We start from the raw sequence: 19,533 nt of genomic DNA, 5'->3' as shown, positions 1-19,533 counted from the left end.
TAATTTCGAGTGCTTATATTCAAAAATAAAAGTTGGAAAATAAAGATAAGTTATTTTCATTTAAAAAATCCACAATTACCCTAAAATATATATGATATAATTTCTTGTCTCACAATATTAGCCGTTTAATTTGCCTATATAACACAATTATTGATTATGTTGCGTTCATATGAATACATAAACTACAAATATACGATTGTGCCGAATTATGTTTATATTCCGAAGAATCATGACCACAGCAGACGGTAATGCGCCAAAAGCGCTAAAACTGGTACTTGAAAGAATCAAAACAGCGTGTCAGGCAAGAACACCGGTAAGTGAGATTGCTCATTCATTTCCACAATTTTTTACTGTTGACTACGTGTCCAGAAATGCCATACATATTCCTCAAGAAAGTTGCCGAACGGAACGTCAGAGATATCGCAGTGTACACGTGAGTTGTCATTGTCCATCATGGACATTTGTCAGTTAATTCTGGCCAATATGTTAACATATATGATGGGCTTATTTAATTGTAATACACATCGAAATAATTTGTACTGTGTAAACTGAAGTTTAGATATATTATATTGTATTAATGGACCGGCAGTTTTGGCCTTATGTAACTGTTACAAAACGTCACGTGACTCAATGGTAGGCTTTCTTTACTATATTACATCACAGTGTATGTATATGGTACTAGTACGACAGGAAGAGGATACGAAACACCCCGTGGGCAGACAGATGTGTAGTGGAAATTTAGATTAGGTCATTTAAATTATAACCTTAATAAAAGTTGCTTTATATGGTAAAGCATTCAAACCAAACCTATATCATACAAACTTATGATGTTGAGTATGTCAATATGAGACATGATAGGTGTGGTACAGGTATCATTAAAACCTAGCCCAGTCGTATGGGGTTTTTGCTATCGCCTTTCCCCTTATACCTAACATTTCCCTGTAATAGCCGTGTATTCATAATAATAATGATTTAATTTCTTATAAAAAGTGCACTACACTGCGTCTTTCTGCTCTTTACAATACTCAAAAAGGAAGACAAATGGATAAAATGACAACAAATAACAATTTATGTGCTTAAAATTTTAAAAAAAACATTACGAAGTAAACAAGGCTAAAAGTTAAAGCTAAAGTAGATTATGATTTCCTGCAGTGATTTTCAACCCCATGTCTATGTTAGTCATGGCACTACAAAGACATCTTGCATTGTTCATGAATTTTATAGTAAATAACACTAAGCGTAATAAATATTTTATTTATTTCCATAAATGTGTAAAATCCTTGTATGTTGTCCATTACAAGCTCTCAAGTAAACAATTTGATAAATAAATAAAAAATTAAAACTGATTCAATCAAACATGAATATAATCACTAACATATTTCATAACATTTATGAATGAATGAATGAAATTTCTTTTTATTTTATTTTATTTTCATTTCACATGTTGATTTTTTCATGCATGTCAATCAATAATCATTCTATTTTCCTTCAGAACCTTTCACACATCCAACCACGACTAGTAGCAGTGAGTAAAACCAAACCAGTGTCAGTTATACAAGAAGTTTACAATAATGGACAGAGACACTTTGGTGAAAACTATGTAAGTTTACAATAATGGACAGACACTTTGGTGAAAACTATGTAAGTTTACAATAATGGACAGAGACACTTTGGTGAAAACTATGTAAGTTTACAATAATGGACAGAGACAATTTGGTGAAAACTATGTAAGTTTACAATAATGGACAGAGACACTTTGGTGAAAACTATGTAAGTTTACAATAATGGACAGAGACACTTTGGTGAAAACTATGTAAGTTTACAATAATGGACAGAGACACTTTGGTGAAAACTATGTAAGTTTTACAATAATGGACAGACACTTTGGTGAAAACTATGTAAGTTTTACATTAATGGACAGAGACACTTTGGTGAAAACTATGTAAGTTTACAATAATGGACAGAGACACTTTGGTGAAAACTATGTAAGTTTTACAATAATGGACAGAGACACTTTGGTGAAAACTATGTAAGTTTACAATAATGGACAGAGACACTTTGGTGAAAACTATGTAAGTTTTACAATAATGGACAGACACTTTGGTGAAAACTATGTAAGTTTTACAATAATAGATAGAGACACTTTGGTGAAAACTATGTAAGTTTACAGTAATGGACAGAGACACTTTGGTGAAAACTATGTAAGTTTTACAATAATGGACAGACACTTTCGTGAAAACAAATACGTCTTTTGGTGGAATGTTCCTAAGGGATGAGTTTCACTGAAAATCAAACTGCTTAAAATCTCTCCAAACTCTGCCATGTGAAAGTTTACTTCTGAATCCTTTAGAATAGTAAAGAAATTTGGGGACCACTAAAGAGTTGGCCATATAATTGGAATCTGATGTGACAAATTTTAATGACATTTGACCTCTATTTAAAAATTTCGTCCAGCAGCAGCATGCAGTTGATTTTAATTCTTGATTTTAACTCAGAATGGGTTGCAGTTTTCATGAACAAAGCAATAGCACAAGTGTAAACAGTTTATTTCGGAGGTGTATTGCACATTAATGACATCTACATATTTTGAAATACACAATGTATGTCAATATTATAGCCTGGCAACAAATCCTATGTAGATACCTAGAATACGTACAAAGTTGTCTTTACATGTAAATCAGTGACTTCTATAAGTTACTTAAATGTATATTGAACACTGAATCTAAAGGCAAGAAAAAAATCAGGTCAAAGTAGAAGAAGAGGGTCAACTTATTTTCAATGTGCCTAAAGATAGTAAATGCATGTGGAGCTGAAGTCAATATGTTGACCAAGAAATCAGATGTTCGGTATTTTTACAATGCACCTAGGTGGTACGTCTATTTCAGGTCCTGAGAATTGAGTGAAATCTATGAATAGCGGTGATGTGTATGTACATTTGTAATAAGAATTTGAATCTTTGGAATGTACCTAGAATGTTGTCAGTGTCAGACCTTACATTGTTTGTATATATGAATTACTTTGAAACTTAACACATACATGTACTCCATGTCTTGATTTGCACTTTGAAAAAAACCCCACCCAACTATTCAGAATTATGAATGTGTATGTAGTCCAAGGATATGGCATGTTAGTTTTTGACAGATAATGCTAGATATGAGGTCATTAGGTGACACTCTTTCAGAATTGTGATTAATGCACCTTTGTTCGTTGACAGGTACAAGAGTTACTTGACAAAGGTTCAGACAGTGATATACTGAGTGAGTGCCCAGACATTAGATGGCATTTTATTGGTCACTTACAAAGAAACAAAGTTAGTAAAATCCTAGGTAAGTTTCAATTCATGAATACTTTTTATAGAATCTGTTCACCTTTGATTTGCATATATGACCTCAAATCAATACAAAAACAAGTAGAAGTTTAGTTGTAATCTTTTTGAGATCAGTTGATTGTATAATAAGGATTTCCTTAACATTTTTGTTTGTAATATAATGAAGTACATCATCTAGTTTTTTTGAACTAATGTGTCTTAATACCAGGTTTGAGTTTTAATCAATTGCAAGTGATGGTTATGTATGTGCTTGAGTAGAATATAACGAGTACCTTAAAAATATGCTGCAAAAAGTATGAATGAAAAAGTATACACTCAGATTATGCCCTTTCACTAGTCCATCCTTTGGTTATATATTAAAGCAACATACACCTACTGTTTGTCAGTTCATGTGTAACTCTGTTGTCATTTTCACTGTTTTGTTACAGGAGTACCTAATCTATTTATGGTAGAAACTGTCGACTCACAACGATTGGCTGACTCTTTGAATCAAGCATGGGGAAAACAAAAGAAACCAGAGAAACTTAAAGTAATGGTTCAAGTCAACACCAGTGATGAAGAAAGTGAGTACTTGGATTAACCTTTACTGAGATAACGAAAACGAACAGATACAATTTGTCAGTTTATTACTACCAAAGTCTGTTGGATGATGTTGCAGATGAATGTTCAATTACATCCTGATTTCAAAATATTAAATGTGTTGAACTTCACATTATGTAATAATCTGTATATCCAAATTATACATCTCCGGCATATTTTCAGTAAATAACCATGCATTGAAAATTCAGGAAAATGAACGAAAGAGTATCTCCACTATGACATATTTTACCTACCCGGTAGTAGGTTATTTCTTCCACCAACTCGGTCTGATACTGGTTATGTTTTTTACCCCTGTTTGTTCATTAGCATATTAGTTAAAAAATAGCATATGATTTAGTTGAAGCTTAGTGAAAAAGTTTCCATGAGACAGGGACCAGGTGATAAGATTTTGGTGTAGATATGATTTCAGATCTAGATTTCAATGAAGTCATATCATTACTAACATTAGACATAGAGCGGCTCACTTCAAGTGTGCTCTCAGTGTTGATGGTGGTATTTGCTCAATCTAGTGCTCTGTAGATTACTCAGAGTGCCCTGTATATGTATCCATTTATACCAGTGTGTAACTGGTATCGTGTCCTTTGTCTAGGTAAGCATGGTTGTCGTCCAACTGAAATTGTAAATCTTAGCAGACATGTCATAGAAAAGTGTACCAATCTACAATTCATGGGTCTCATGACAATAGGTGCATTTGACCATGATTTAAGTAAAGGACCAAATCCAGACTTCCAGGTAAGTAAAGAAAAACACTCTACTCACATGGGTATGAACATTTAGATGATATAGATGTTATGTATAAAAATCTGTAACTACCAAAATTTTTCGTACTAAAATATTATTTTCAGGTTCTCTGAGCATGTCCAGAGGTGTATTTTGGTGTTACGTACTTGTTTGATTCAACTATACTTCTCAATGTAGCTGTCATAATTTGTCTTCCAAGAAACTGTGGATTATATACCGTGGTTGTTCTATGTCACGACAACCTGTGCCTACATCACTGGTTCTGTGGTGCTCAGAGTCCAAATGTTCCAAATCGGTATTATTTTTCCTGATTTTTCATAAATTTTGCATGAGGAGGTATAATTATTTTATTCTCCAATATTTGTCTTCATTAGTTTGAAAATACTCTGTGACCTAAGGGTTTCGTCACCACTTGTCTAGCGATTGGTATTGACAAGGCCCCTTAGGTCATAGGTATTTTTCTTGGCAGAACGAAGACAAATATTGCAGAATAATATCTAAGTAGATACTGTTATACCAGAGGAGAGACAGTCAGATTTCAAATTGTGTTACCATCTCTTACAGCGCCTTATAGAATGCAAGGAAGATGTATGCAAGGAACTAGAATTAGCCACTGAGTCAGTGGAATTAAGCATGGGAATGTCCAATGACTTTGAACATGCAGTAAGTATATGACAATACATGTTAAAGTAGTAGTGATGGCTTCTGAATCAAATTCCTTTACACCGTTCATAGTTATAAAAACATGTATAGACCATACAGACTGTATAGTGGTAGGCTGATGATACTCATAGTCAAATACTGAATGAGAATATTGTAACTTTAATATGTCTACTGTTGTCTATGTGTTCTGACACCATTGCCAACAACTAACTGTAGAAGTTTTTGTCATACCTTTACAATAAATGTCTTCAGTACAATGTCTTCAGTACAGTTCTCTAACACAATTTGATAATTTTTGTTGAATTAGACACAAAAAACACTTCTCCACGTGTAACTGTGTCAGTTAATTTCTTAATATAAAGTCAATTTTTGTAATTGATATTTACGAAAATAATTCATTTTCATTTATTATAGATTTCTGTGGGCAGTAGCAACATACGAGTTGGAAGTACAATATTTGGTGCCAGGAATGAACCCAAGAAACACAGCAAAGTTACAGCTGCTAAACAAAATGAGAAGAGTGCAAAATCTGAAGGCGAGCAGAATGATACTGTAAATTGCAAGCAGTTGTTAAATAACACTAATATTACAGCTACAACAGAAGACCTTGATAACCTACAGCTTACATCATGATGAACTTTGTGTTTTGAAACTACATTGGACAAACTTATACAATAAAAATGAACTGCCAATATTTAATACTATTATGTACAGATTTACAAGTAGCTAGCACATAGCATAGCAAAATGTCAGTGATTTTGCTAAGGTTTTATGACCCTGAAACTACAACATCGTATGATAGAAATGACTGGGGAACTTACTAGGTAGATATTCTATGTACATATCCCTCTCTCTCTCTCTCTCTCTCTCTCGCTCCCTGATGATAGTGGAAATACTATGTTAAACTTACAATGGAATATACATATGGTACAAGCAACACATTTTCTAAGAAATGCTTCAAAATCTCACTAAGACAGATTCAATTACTATTGTAGAAATTGCGAGTATATTACTATCACATTGATAGCTGGCAGTGTTTCACTAGTCACATCATTCTAATATGTTTGTTGTCATATCACACATGGTAGTTGTTCTTCTGTGAACACTTTTAGTGAGATGAAAGGAAATTTATCAAGTCTGTAAATATTGAAACCTGTCTTGTGTAGCTTTTGCAAGTTTTGAAAGTAGCAATTTTTTAAGAATTAATTTTTGTAAAGTCCTACATAACATTAATTGTAAGTGGTATATGCATGTTGCTGGTAGCCTCAGAAAAAGTTACTGATTTTAGGTCACCATGTCCTGAAATAATTGTAGTAGTGGTATCATGTGACTACTCAAAGCCAATGAAAAACAAGCTGAATACTTAATTATATCCATGACAGCCAATCACATGAATTCGACTGAACACAGCAAAGTATTGCAATGAATACTGTTGTTTGGAGTTTTTAGAGCTGCTAAAATTTTGAGATGCATGTTGCAGTATTTATTGCATATTTAACAAACCTTCTTACCCAACAGTTTTGAAATCATTCCAGTGAATTGTTCCAGTGTAGTGAGAGTTGTGGAATGTTTTACAGATTTATTAAAGTATTTTCTAATCCTCATGCACGTGTAGTCAGTTCTCCATCATAAAGCTTCCTCCCTCACAAAGAAATACTCAATTTACAAGTCATTGGCATTCTAAATAGAGATATTATCTTATATTCCTGATGTATGGTATGTGCAGAGAAACAAGACAACTTGGTGTTTCATAGGTCTTATGAATAAATACATGCAAGTGTCAACATTATTTTCAACACAAATGGAAATCAGGGTGCATTCAATTTCACTGTGTAGTTAAGACAGATTTCTTGCTATGCTGGTGATATAATTGTAAAAGACCTATCTTCATTCTACTGTGCTTACTAACACAGTTGTGCACGTATTGAGTGCAAGTGTGTGTGTTTGAATATAGAAATGTATTGGAGTAGCCGGTATATACTGTCAGATTTCAAGGTTAATGCACACTTGCCTATGCAAGCAGATTATTAAGTTTGTGTATTTTAATCCATGTTGTAAAGTAACCCTACCTTTTTAGGAATAAACATTTTTGCCCTATCTTGTACTGTTTGTGTCAATAAAGTCCATGAGTGGCAGAGTATGGGGAAATATCTGAATTTATGAATCTCCTGTTCATCATACACCCAATGGATGGGGGCCAACTGATGAGGCAGCTCAGCCGAATGAAATGCCTAGGCCAGAAACCAGACTCACAGAAATATCCACATTTTTTCTTTGTATGATAGAAATATTCCATTGCTATCAATTCCCAACTCTTACAGGAAAAGTAACATTTTCCTGTTGCTCAATGAGCAGATGCTTGATGTGTATGTGTACTGACATTGTAAAGTTGGTAAATCTAATAGCTAAGATAGAGAGACCAACAGAGAAAGATAGAGGCCGAGGTGAAACATGCTAAAAGCCTCACACAATGACCAGTAATGAAAGATATTACAGGCAGAGGCGACAAAGTAGCTGTAAGTCACACCTGATTTGATTCTTCACTCAAAACTTATCTGACACCAGCTACTCCACAAAACACAGGATGACAACATGTTTGATATTTTATTTTATTTTGAAGTGTCTCAAATAAATTTGTACAAAGACTGACAATTCTAACAGAAATGTAAAAGAAACCATTATGCTACCAGCTTCTGCTTGGAAATTCTATAGAAATTTGTAACTCTTTGTAATGTACATTCTGGATTACTTTATATGGCAGAAAGGGGGCACAACACATCAATTCCCTCACAAAAACAACTTTTATATAATAATTATTATAATATGAACTAGATTGGACACACTGGCCAAATATTGAATGAATCATTCTGTATAGTCTGTAAGATAACTCGTCTGTTAAGAAGCCTGTTCGGGCTGAACAACACGATGTATCTTACAGTCTACATTCCGTACAGACATGGACCTTTTTATTGCCTATTAGTAATTGAGACCCCCACTATACTATTTAACAATTCACACATATAACTGAGAATTCATTGAATGAAGCACCCTGTACACTATAACATTTATCTAATTTGTTTACGCTCTGATTGGCTGGCAAACATGTTCACCCAGCTGTTCTCTGGGGTACCCTAATTGGCTAGTCAAACATGTTCAACAGACATTCTCTGGGATATACTGATTGGCTAGTCAAAAATGTTCACCCAGATGTTCTCTGGGATACCAAAAGATGGCATAGTCCTTGGCAATGAGTTTTGTTATTGTTCATGCAGGCGTGAAAATCAGTTCCATACCAGTGTGCAACTACGGAGGTTCAAAGCAGTGATTGTATATTTCTTATATACGATATACTGGTATTGTTACAAATATACAGTGAACCTTAAATGGGAGATTTTGTTGAAATAAACATGAAATGCACAATTGTCTTTAATTCCAATCGATATTCTATCACTGTTCTTTCTTCTCCTCTTCCTTCTTGTCTTCACTTGATGTGCTGCTGTCTCCTTGGCCTTGCTCTTTTTCTTGTGCCATCTGTGAAAACATCAACATTGATCACTGAGAACGGCATTCTTTTAACATCCATCAAGAAACTACACTATTTTTTAGATCATCCTTGCTCAGTGAAAACATTTCCACAGTCATTTGTAAACAAATGATATGCGGTTGACGAAAAATATGCATAAAGCCATCATTGTAAAGGATGTTACATTTCCATAATATAAAATTACCTGATTAAATAAACGAGGCCCATGTAGTCCCTGATAATGTCATTATGAGGTAGAATGTCAGTTTCCATTTCAGAAACGTTACCATCTGCTAATTCACTTATTGCGCTGGCAGTTCACTACATCAATTCACTGCTTCATTCTAAATGTGCCACCATACACTATCAATTCTCTAACACCGAAAACCCATTTTGACATTTTCCTTCACTCGTTCCTTGTGAACACATCACCATGGGAATACCCTCTTTCTTACTTAACAACATTTAACATGTAAACTTACTAAACAGGGATTAATAACGTTCATATTTTTAATGTATTTTTCTAAAAGTTGCCAGATACTTGCCTTTTTATACGCCATTTCAAAGAGTTTAAGAGAAGACTGTTGAAGATTATTGACTGCAGTTGTGATGTTTTCTGGACTTTCTTCTTCCTTTCTGGCAAGGATTTCACGAACCTTTTCAATTTCTTCTTTTAATTTGGAAGCCTATGACAAAACAACAAAACAAAACATTCAGAATGTGCATCGAAATCCGTGCAACAGAAACTAACCAATGCTGTATGTGGTAGTTATAAACATTTTAACACCAATATTTGATCAATTTTCAGAAAATCACCTTTCCAGTTTTCAAGATTTTACAACATCCTGTATAGCCAAATAGCACCTTCATTTGTATATGATGTCATAAGACATTTGTAAAGATTGAAAACCAAGGTTTAAAGTTCAGTATCCTTGCTCAGTGAAAATATTTCCACATTCACTTGCGATAACAAATGAAATGCGGTTGACGAAAAATATGCATAAAGCCATCATCGCATAGGATATATAAGTGTAATGACGGTTAAGAACAGTGAATCATATTGAACATGTTCTTTTGCACTGATGCTTTATCATTTCTCATGATGCAGGAAATGATGTCACTGTTTGGTATGTCTTACCTCATCTGATGGCAGTTGGTCTTTGAATTCTTCCATTTTGGACTCTGTGTCATGAATGATCTGTTCTGCCTTGTTGATAGCTTCCACACTTTCCTGTTGGCAATAGCAGAATACATATTGAATATATTGTGCAAGGGATGGCCATATAAAGAAGTCTCGGTGACTGCTCATTGGAATGATTATGCAATGGGAGACAACACAAAACTTTACAATGCCTATCAAAATTCCAATCTCAAAATGATATCTGAACATGAAATGATGAGATTGTCACTGGAAACCCTTAGCCCTCTGTTGCACCAAAGACTAGCTTAGAGGTTTACACAATCCAGTATTGATATATGCACCATGTTACCACTTGTCACCAAGGCAACCAATGATGACTAGCCGGCTTAGTAAGTGCAATGTAGTACTATAGATAGTTGACTGTTTCCAAATTACACTGCATGTCTTGAACACCACAAACAATTCACAGTATCACTTTCAGTCAAACACATACAGCCTTCCTGATACTCAATAGTTGTACACTGTACTGTAAACCCAGAGATTTAGTTATCTGGATTGAAAATGTCATTCACTGAACACTGTCAAGCCAAGTATGTCGAGTCAGAGAGCCAGGGCTAGCTGTCCTAGTACTCTCAGGAAGATGGTTTCTTGAAACTGTAAAAGGTAAAGTTTGTTGAGGAATCTCATATCTTACCTTCTTCTTCTTGTCTTCCTCTGCATACTGCTCAGCTCTCTTGATCATATTTTCAATTTCATCCTTGCTAAGACCACCAGATGACTGAATCACAACTGAAATCAACATAAAAAGCAATGATACATCAGTTGTGGAAATCCTGACAACAAAATTCATCCTAATAATACAGGTATGTTCAATTTACTGAAATTCGACATCTCTTTCTCTGGTAGCCATTAACTCATTCTCTATAAGCACAAATGTCCACTGCAATGTGTCATCTTTGTGCAAGGTTTTGAAATAAACATCAACTCAGACATTTGTGATAGGCAAGAAATGATCTGATTTGGACAGTTATCTGTATGTAGCTTTGCAATACTTCAATGGGAATGTATAGCAACTTAAAACAGACAATAATAATTAATAGTGTCCTAATACTCACTCTGTTGTTCTTTGCCAGTACCCTTGTCCCTTGCCGATACATTGACAATACCATTAGCGTCAATATCAAAGGTAACTTCAATCTGTGGTACACCACGTGGTGCAGGTGGAATACCAATCTAACAATGATAAGACAATAGTGGAGATAGCTGAAAACACATTATTTCAAAACACAATGTTTTGATAACTAAAAATAATGAAATAGCTTTAGATCATACACATCCACTGATTAATACTGTAATTCCATATCTAGTCATTTGTATGAATTCAGACGTCATCTATAAATTTGACAATCTATTCCTATGACTTCCTTCTCTTTGTAATTTCATCATTCAGTTTGTATTCTAAATGTGATCTAGATGTCTTGTTATTTAGATCTACAATCTTATAAAGTGTATATATATTATTTATTAAACTTACCAACTGAAACTGTCCCAATACTTTATTATCACTAGCCATCTCACGTTCACCTTGACATACTTTGATTTCAACCTGTGTCTGACCATCTGCTGCTGTTGAGAACACCTGGTGAATTGAATAATATGCAAATTAAAATATTGATGATTCAAGGAATCAAACTTATATTCAAAGAGTTTATTAATTACATGTAATGACAACCTGGCTTGCCTAGACATGAATGGGAGGAGACATAATCAACATTAATTCATTCACCAGCACTATCACTGTAATTGGAGAATTCGAGATTCAGATATTTGAATAGGTCTGGAGCAATTCTCAGAACCTGCAGTAGAATTCTACTTCTACGGTGCATCATAAAAATAATGACCATTCGATTTCTTGATTAATACCATACCATAGCTTAGGCTCCATGTGCTATACAGGCACAGGGCTTCTCTGTTCTATGACTAAAGAGGCATTACTATAGGCATGCCGTACACTTGACCTTGTTCTATTTCGACCCTCAGGCATGAGGTGAAATGATAATGCAGGTACTGAGAATTGCAGACTTCATCTATAAATCTGACAAGCATCTTATTCTGTAATGAGGGTGACAGTTTAGTAGACTTACCTGGCCTTTTTTAGTTGGAATTGTTGTATTTCTGTTAATCAGTTTAGTAAAGACACCACCTAATGTTTCAATACCAAGAGATAATGGTGTAACATCAAGAAGTAAGACATCGGTCACATCCCCAGCCAACACTCCTCCTTGGATAGCTGCTCCCATGGCAACGGCTTCATCTGGATTGACTGATTTACTGGGAACTCTACCAAAGACATCTTGGACCAATTGTTGGACCTATAAGATGGGTTTTATAATCAAGATAAGTATACTTGTTTCTTGGATAGTCGAACTGCTAGACCGTCACGCTTTCTTTTGATAATGGGCAACCAAAGGTCTCATGAATCGAAGGTGGGCATTTACACACCAGAGGTATCGTCATCCTCAGCTTTTGTTCAGAAACCTTCAGAGTGCACATCAGGGTCATACTACAAGAGTACTTCTCAGATAGCAGCAATAAGGACTTTTCTACACATGGTCCTCTTCATAAACTGGTCAAATTTAAGTTACAAACACAACACAAATTTAATTGTAATAGCTGCCTAACTATTCAAACGTTTCAATGTTACAATGGATAAAACTTACCTTGGGCATTCTGCTCATTCCACCAACTAAGATAACATCTTTAATATCATTCTTAGATACTTCAGCGTCTTGAATTGCTTTCTGACAGGGCTTTTCAGTTCTCTTGACTAAAGAGGATGTCAGAGATTCAAACTTGGCTCTGGTTATCTTCATGTTCATGTGTTTTGGTCCTGATGCATCCATAGTAAGGTATGGTAGATTGATATCAGTCTGTAGGAAGGGGGACAAAAATTTAGTTCTTGAAAAGGTCTATTTGACAGTTGAAACAAACTAGTAACAGTTTTTGTATAGGTCTATTTGACAGCTGAGTGGTACCAGTGAGTTTTTTTCTAGTTTAACAGTTTTTGTGTCAAAAGGTATGCAAGTTTATTGACAACAATTAATAAAGTAGAGAGAATCAGTTCAAATGTTGACATTTCAGCAATTAATTCTGAGATCAGCAGATTTGCTACCAATAAATAAGTAAGAATTTAAACTCATACAGAGTAGTGAGGATTCACATTCATATATTAACATCTCTTTTTACGGTTCAGAATTTCAGAATAACTGACATGTCATGACTACATCTTGTGACTTACTTGCATCGACGACGAGAGTTCAATTTTGGCTTTTTCTGCTGCTTCACGGAGCCTCTGAATTGCCATGTTATCTTTTGTCAGATCAACACCTTGCTGTGAAAACCAAAAACAGAGTAACGCTGTAACACATGTCAAAATACATTGCTGTCACAAACTACGGACATTGGTTAATGACCCTGGTCACCCCCATACAATACAAAGGAGTGCAAATATACATATGGTATTCCATTTCATCATAAATCATGACTTCTACATCATTCCCAACTATCACCACTCACTTGTTGTTGTACCAGTTCATGTCAGTTTGATGCCCTCTTGTTATAAAACCTGTAGCCATGAGATGCAATTCAATTGCATGTATTGTTCTTTTTAGTACCGTGCTCTTGTCTTTAGTATGCCTGTGTAATAATATACACATAATGCTATCTTTTGAACTGTTTTTATTTTTGTTTTAGCTGCAAGAACTGTCGTTTTCATTTCCCCTAGTTGGATGAATATAGTAATTCTGCTTCTGATTCTAAAGTGCAATACAATGTAGTCGAGATCCTTTTCCTGAATTTCTCTGTCCAACTGTACCATGCTATTGAAGCTAAATATCTTCCTTTCTTTCATATTCAGACAGTTAACTACAACAAGTAAAGCCCTACTTAACACTTACATCTCTCTTGAATTCTTGGGCTAGGAAAGTAACAAGGGTATTGTCAAAATCTTCACCACCCAGGAAAGTGTCACCATTGGTAGATTTGACTTCAAAGACACCCTTCTGTATTTCAAGGACTGAGACATCAAAGGTACCGCCACCTAAATCATACACTGCAATACTAACAAGACATTATACAGGGAATTAGTTATAGGTTCTTTACGACTACACATGCATGATGTACAATGGATTTACACCTCAAATATCAGCTTTTCAAAATTTGAATCAAAGTCTTCCCCCTGACTACTAATACACACATGGTAGCGTACCATAGCAGACTATAGCCAGCTAAGTTTTGAACATAAAGCTATGGCCTTAAATAGAATATCAACAAATTTGGCATGATGAAGTTTTCACAGACGTAATTAAAAACACGTCTGACATTCGTAGCGTAATCCATAAAACACTTGACGTTCTGTGTATTGTATTGTATCAAGATAAGTCAATGGACTGAAGAAAAGACGAGCCAGACATCCTAATGAACCAAAAATCCTTGTCCCTTTATGATTCAAATTCAAGTCATCAATTCTATCTAAATTGTTATCTGCTTCAAACTCCCTTTTTTTCTGAGTCTTCTAAATCATCTTGAAGTTAGTTCTGTCAAGTACTTGGAATTCAGACTAAAAACTTTTCCCATCAAGACTGTGTTTTTTCCCAATAGTTTGAATTTATTTTAATTTTGTAGTTTAAAACATACTTGGAATTCAACATTCTTCAAGACTCACGAAGACTACATAGACTTATTGAGACTTATGCAGAGTATGTGAACATTGTACTTACATTTTGTCTTCAGTTTTGTCCAGGCCATATGCCAGGGCTGCAGCTGTGGGTTCATTGATAACTCTCAGTACATTCAATCCTGCAATCTGACCTGCATCTTTTGTTGCCTGATGAAAAGAAGAGTAGATTTCATTCTTACAAAACGAGACATAATGATCACGATATCATTAATATTGGCAGCTAACATGTAAAATTCATTTTTGCTTCAAAGAAATTTAAAAAAATAAAATATATGTGGAAGTTTGAACAATGTGGTTTTAACATTGTGTATACAATTACAGACAGATCAGGTATTGGTACATTCATCAACATTGCATTGTGGTTATATATCTTTGTGCACTATACATACAATTCTTGGTGCCTGTGTTAACATTTTACGACAGGTATATTCTATGCTAGACTCAAAATAGAACAAGGTTGACTGTTTCTCATATGCAGCTGCAATAGTATACATGTAGAGAACGTAGAGCAAAGTCAATATGTCAGAAATCAAATGTTCATTATTTTTACAACGTGCCTAGGCACCTACAATTCTATTTCACGTACTGAGAGTTATCGATACAATGACAGTATTAGTTGGCTTCTCAATTGTGCTCACATTACATCCACAAACTAAGTTTCTGACATCTTCACTCACCTGTCGTTGTGAATCGTTGAAGTATGCTGGAACTGTGACGACGGCATTCTTGACTGGTTGGCCTAAATAACTTTCGGCAGTTTCTTTCATTTTCATCAAAACAAATGCACCAATTTGACTTGGGGAATACATTTTACCGTGTGCTTGTACCCATGCATCACCATTGGATGCCTTTGTAATGTCGAATGAAACTGTTTTACTGTCAAAGAAATCAAAACGGTTGTACTAAGCATAACGTGTTAAAATTTACGACAATTAAATTAAAACAACAATTTTGTCTGCAAAATAATCTACCCAAAACTTGGCTAAACAAGTTCTGTTACTGGGTAAATTGCTGTTTTGGAGAAGTCAAAAAAAAATTTGGGGGGTTTATGAAAAAAATCATAGCAACCCATTTCCAAAAGAAAAACAATGTCTATTTCTGCTAAGATACAACTAAACCATTGAAATTCCCTCTTATCTGATATTAACAATTAAATCACACAGAATGTCCAATTATATTTCACAGCAAACACAGCCATTTCACAAGAAATATTTTGAAGCATTGCCATATATAGTATAGAACTCAATGTCAATGTTAATTACTTCCAACAATAAGCAATATAACCTACATGTCTTTTTGTACTTCTGCGTCTTCAAACCTTCTACCAATAAGTCGCTTTGTTGCTGAAAATGTTCCTTTAGGATTGGTAACTGCTTGTCTCTTGGCTGGCATCCCCACCAATCTTTCCTGATCTGGTGTAAATGCCACCACTGAGGGCGTTGTTCGGGCTCCTTCTGCATTCTCTAAAACTTTGGGAGTTTTACCTTCCATTACTGCTACACAAGAATTTGTCGTTCCCAAATCAATACCCGCTACTGCTCCCCTGACAGTTTCTGAACTGTAGTACCGAAGAGGTGCGCCATTCTCGCATTCCACACAATTTGAAAACCATAATTCCTATTGAAAAATAAATGGAAGATGAACACAAGGTGAGCATCAGCAGTATTGCCTAAAAATGAAGACAATTAGTTGTACTGTTGTGATAACAATTTCATATTTTGCTGGAGTGCCATATTGTAAAGATAGCAGCAGATCATCATGATTCACATAACAATGCAGAAGACAAAAGTGAACAAAAACATAATATTTTTTTACTAACAATTTTCAGTGATTGACAGCTGTATAACATACATTCGTACATTCAAACAAAAAACAAAAAAAGATCTTAAAAATTCTGTAAAATGTGGCCAATACATGCAATTTTATCGTTACATTATCTGTCGTCCATTCTCAGATTTTGGGTGATTCCCAAATGACCAAGATGCAATTGAGAATAGTTCACTGTCACACAACACAGGATGTTGACCAAGGTTGTTCTCAATGCTTTAGATGTGCTCCTCACTCCAAAATTGAACAATCTCAAAATTTGCCTGTTTTCACAAATGTATCGATTCCATCCAGATTATACAGTGTTTTTGCTAAGGTTTGGGAACCCCGGTAACAGAAAGGGGGAAAGAGGTAAAACTGGTAGTGCTTCCCATGCAATGTATCATAGTTTAGGTGGGGGACCCCGGTAAAATGATGTGGGAACCCCGGTAGATTTTACCTACTTACCGCCCTTAAATAAAACACTGAGATATCTATTATTGTAACATTGGAGTCCACTGATGTTTGTTGGTGGCAGAATCATTTTGATATATTATAAAAATTCCCCATATGACTTGATCATCTCACAAGAACACTAAATTATGTGATGGCAAGACCCATCTCTTACATTGGCCAGTGTTCGCTGTGATCTTGTTTTCATTGCGTATGAGTAAATGTACTACATGCTGTCATTTGCCTTTGTGTGCTTGTCAACGTAAAATGTCACATGTTACAAAGGACACTGCAGTACGCTGACAGACAGTCACTACTATTTGCCAACGGAAATTCTAGCCTAGTCCAGTCCTACAATACACAGCACCTTTTGTGTCCAATCATTTGTACTGTGAGGTTGGCTTATGCAAGATACATTGATACTGTGCATTGGATAAGTTCAAATTAGATAACCTTACATAACCTCCATACCACTACTGTACCTGTGTCCAGTACTTTACAGTTCGCCAGTATTACCATTCATCACTGACAAATAACTTATTGGTCAAGTTGACTAACATTACTAACTAATTAACATAATTAATAATCAAAAACATAATTAATAACTATCAATACTCAAATAGTATTTCAAATCTTGATTAACTTTACTAGGTAATGGTAACTGAATATTGAGTGGATCATAACTTTTGGACAAGACTTGCAGAGAACATACAGATTACATTTCTATCAGCTGGACATAGCTACTATTTCCTTAATATTAGGTTTTCAATTTCATGATAAAATATTTACATAATTTATTATATACATGTATTGATAGTTTTATAACAAAGTTAGTATCTGTATGTTCTGGATTATGAATTTGTGGACATTCATAACTTGGGATATGAAATTCTCCAGAAGGTTTCATCATCATGAACATGAACATACACATTTTTTCTTTTAGAGCTAATAATTCTGAATAGCAGTTTTATCAGTAATCAAGCCTATGTCGTATTTTACTAGTACAAAATGAGATACTGAGTAAATCAAATATGTGAAGATGAATTACACTGCTTTTTGCACGTTTTTGAAAATCTAGATGACTGGCGATAAAGTGTTACCTGATTTACAAATTACCATGTGTAACGACTGACGTTACATGTCATGTCCTCTTGAACATTTCAGGGTTTTAACACAGCAATCTAACTCATACATATCCTTTGAGATACAATTTTAGTAACGTGAATGCCAACGTGGATTATGTGCGACGCACGTGGTAGGTGAAGGGTTTCCTCCTACGAGTATTGTGTGTAGTTAAATTACATACGTGCACGCCTATGACCTTGTGTGATCATGTGTGCTCACCACTCTTTCTGTACGTTAGAAATCGAACGGAACAAAACACGTGCACACTGACGATCCACGGCCTTGTGGATCTCTGCTTTCAGGAGCAAAGTTCTCAAAAAGATTCGATCTTTCAGGAGGCAGAAAAACATAATTTATAAGACATTACTATGTGTGACGCACAAAATGTGATCAGACGCCGGTGTCGGCCATTTTTTAATGTGGACAGTGACTCTTACCTTTTTGAGTAGACTAGAATAACTTCTATTTTGAACGGAATGCCTTACAATTGGACTGCTGTGTTGGAGACGTCTCCCTGTGATCCTTGCTGCTGAAAACATTTTTGGAAATGGGCTAGATACAAAACTAAGCTTCTATAAAACAGTCCCACTGGTTCTGAACACGTGGGTCATACACGCAAAGATCTTCGTGATGTAAGTTGACCCAACGCATGCGCACATTATGCGTACGAAATTCCAGAATTTTCCAAGGCAATATTGAGGGCGCTGTGTCAAATCCATTCTCATCTAGTCAAAGTGCTTTTCTCTCTCGACAAGACACACCCATGATTGGTAATGTTAGAAGTCAGCACAAAGATTGTTGTGTCCACTAAAAAAAGATAAATTAATAGCAGTATGAAATGATGAGTCTTTCAGTTTATTGGCACAGGAGTATATCTTTCTATGGGATTCTGTAAAAAATTGGAAAGGTATATTTTTATACATGTACTACATATCCATTCACTAATTTCAAAGCAGTGCATAGGTGCATAAATTACTTTCCAGAAATAAACTTACATCATAACGTATTCCAATTCAACTAAATTATAACAATATTATCGCACTGAACAAGGACAACTGGGTGACATCATAACTAATGTGACATGACCCACATAACATTAGTTATTTGTATGACTACAGACGATCAAGCCTTCAGTAGAAGGGGAAGGGTGGGGAAAATCAAACCCAATCTGTGTATAAGTGCATAAAATGTCACCATCTCCCACTTCCATTTTCTAAAAAGTGGCCCTCCCTCAATTTCCTTGATCTAAAAACATTTACCCCTCCCCCAGACAAGAAATGATGTCAGATATGAAAAGAATCAATGGTGAGGATTCGATCCCACTGCTGCCACCGCGTCAAACCAGTTATGAGAGCCCAATGACAGAGTGTCACATGCACTTGTACGAGCACAAACAAACACACACACAAACACAC

At 35.1% G+C, this 19,533-nt stretch overlaps 2 protein-coding genes across 2 annotated transcripts; one reads left to right on the top strand and one right to left on the bottom strand.

Annotated features, from left to right (window-relative positions):
- Positions 1 to 208: 208 nt before the first annotated feature.
- LOC144446127 (pyridoxal phosphate homeostasis protein-like) lies at positions 209 to 7,441 on the top strand. The gene is made up of 7 exons (XM_078135840.1): positions 209 to 313; positions 1,493 to 1,600; positions 3,215 to 3,326; positions 3,757 to 3,891; positions 4,518 to 4,660; positions 5,234 to 5,332; positions 5,747 to 7,441. Exons 1-7 carry the CDS (start codon positions 209 to 211, stop codon positions 5,963 to 5,965), a joined length of 921 nt encoding a protein of 306 aa, XP_077991966.1. The 3' UTR covers positions 5,966 to 7,441.
- Positions 7,442 to 7,930: 489 nt separating this feature from the next.
- Positions 7,931 to 18,754, bottom strand: LOC144446141 (stress-70 protein, mitochondrial-like). Its single transcript, XM_078135861.1, has 14 exons — positions 18,556 to 18,754; positions 16,023 to 16,351; positions 15,412 to 15,610; positions 14,775 to 14,881; positions 13,953 to 14,115; positions 13,295 to 13,387; positions 12,717 to 12,926; positions 12,141 to 12,368; positions 11,531 to 11,635; positions 11,112 to 11,229; positions 10,691 to 10,785; positions 9,994 to 10,086; positions 9,401 to 9,541; positions 7,931 to 8,863 (listed from the first exon to the last, which is right to left on the bottom strand). The coding sequence occupies exons 1-14, from the start codon at positions 18,655 to 18,657 to the stop codon at positions 8,780 to 8,782; spliced, it is 2,067 nt and encodes a 688-aa protein (XP_077991987.1). The 5' UTR covers positions 18,658 to 18,754; the 3' UTR covers positions 7,931 to 8,779.
- Between the last annotated feature and the right edge of the window lie 779 nt (positions 18,755 to 19,533).

This window comes from Glandiceps talaboti, chromosome 15 (assembly GCF_964340395.1).
Source record: "Glandiceps talaboti chromosome 15, keGlaTala1.1, whole genome shotgun sequence".
In the NCBI taxonomy this organism is placed as follows: domain Eukaryota; kingdom Metazoa; phylum Hemichordata; class Enteropneusta; family Spengelidae; genus Glandiceps; species Glandiceps talaboti.
The sequence above is the reverse complement of the archived record's forward strand: the minus strand, read 5'-3'. Positions and strand labels throughout refer to the sequence as shown.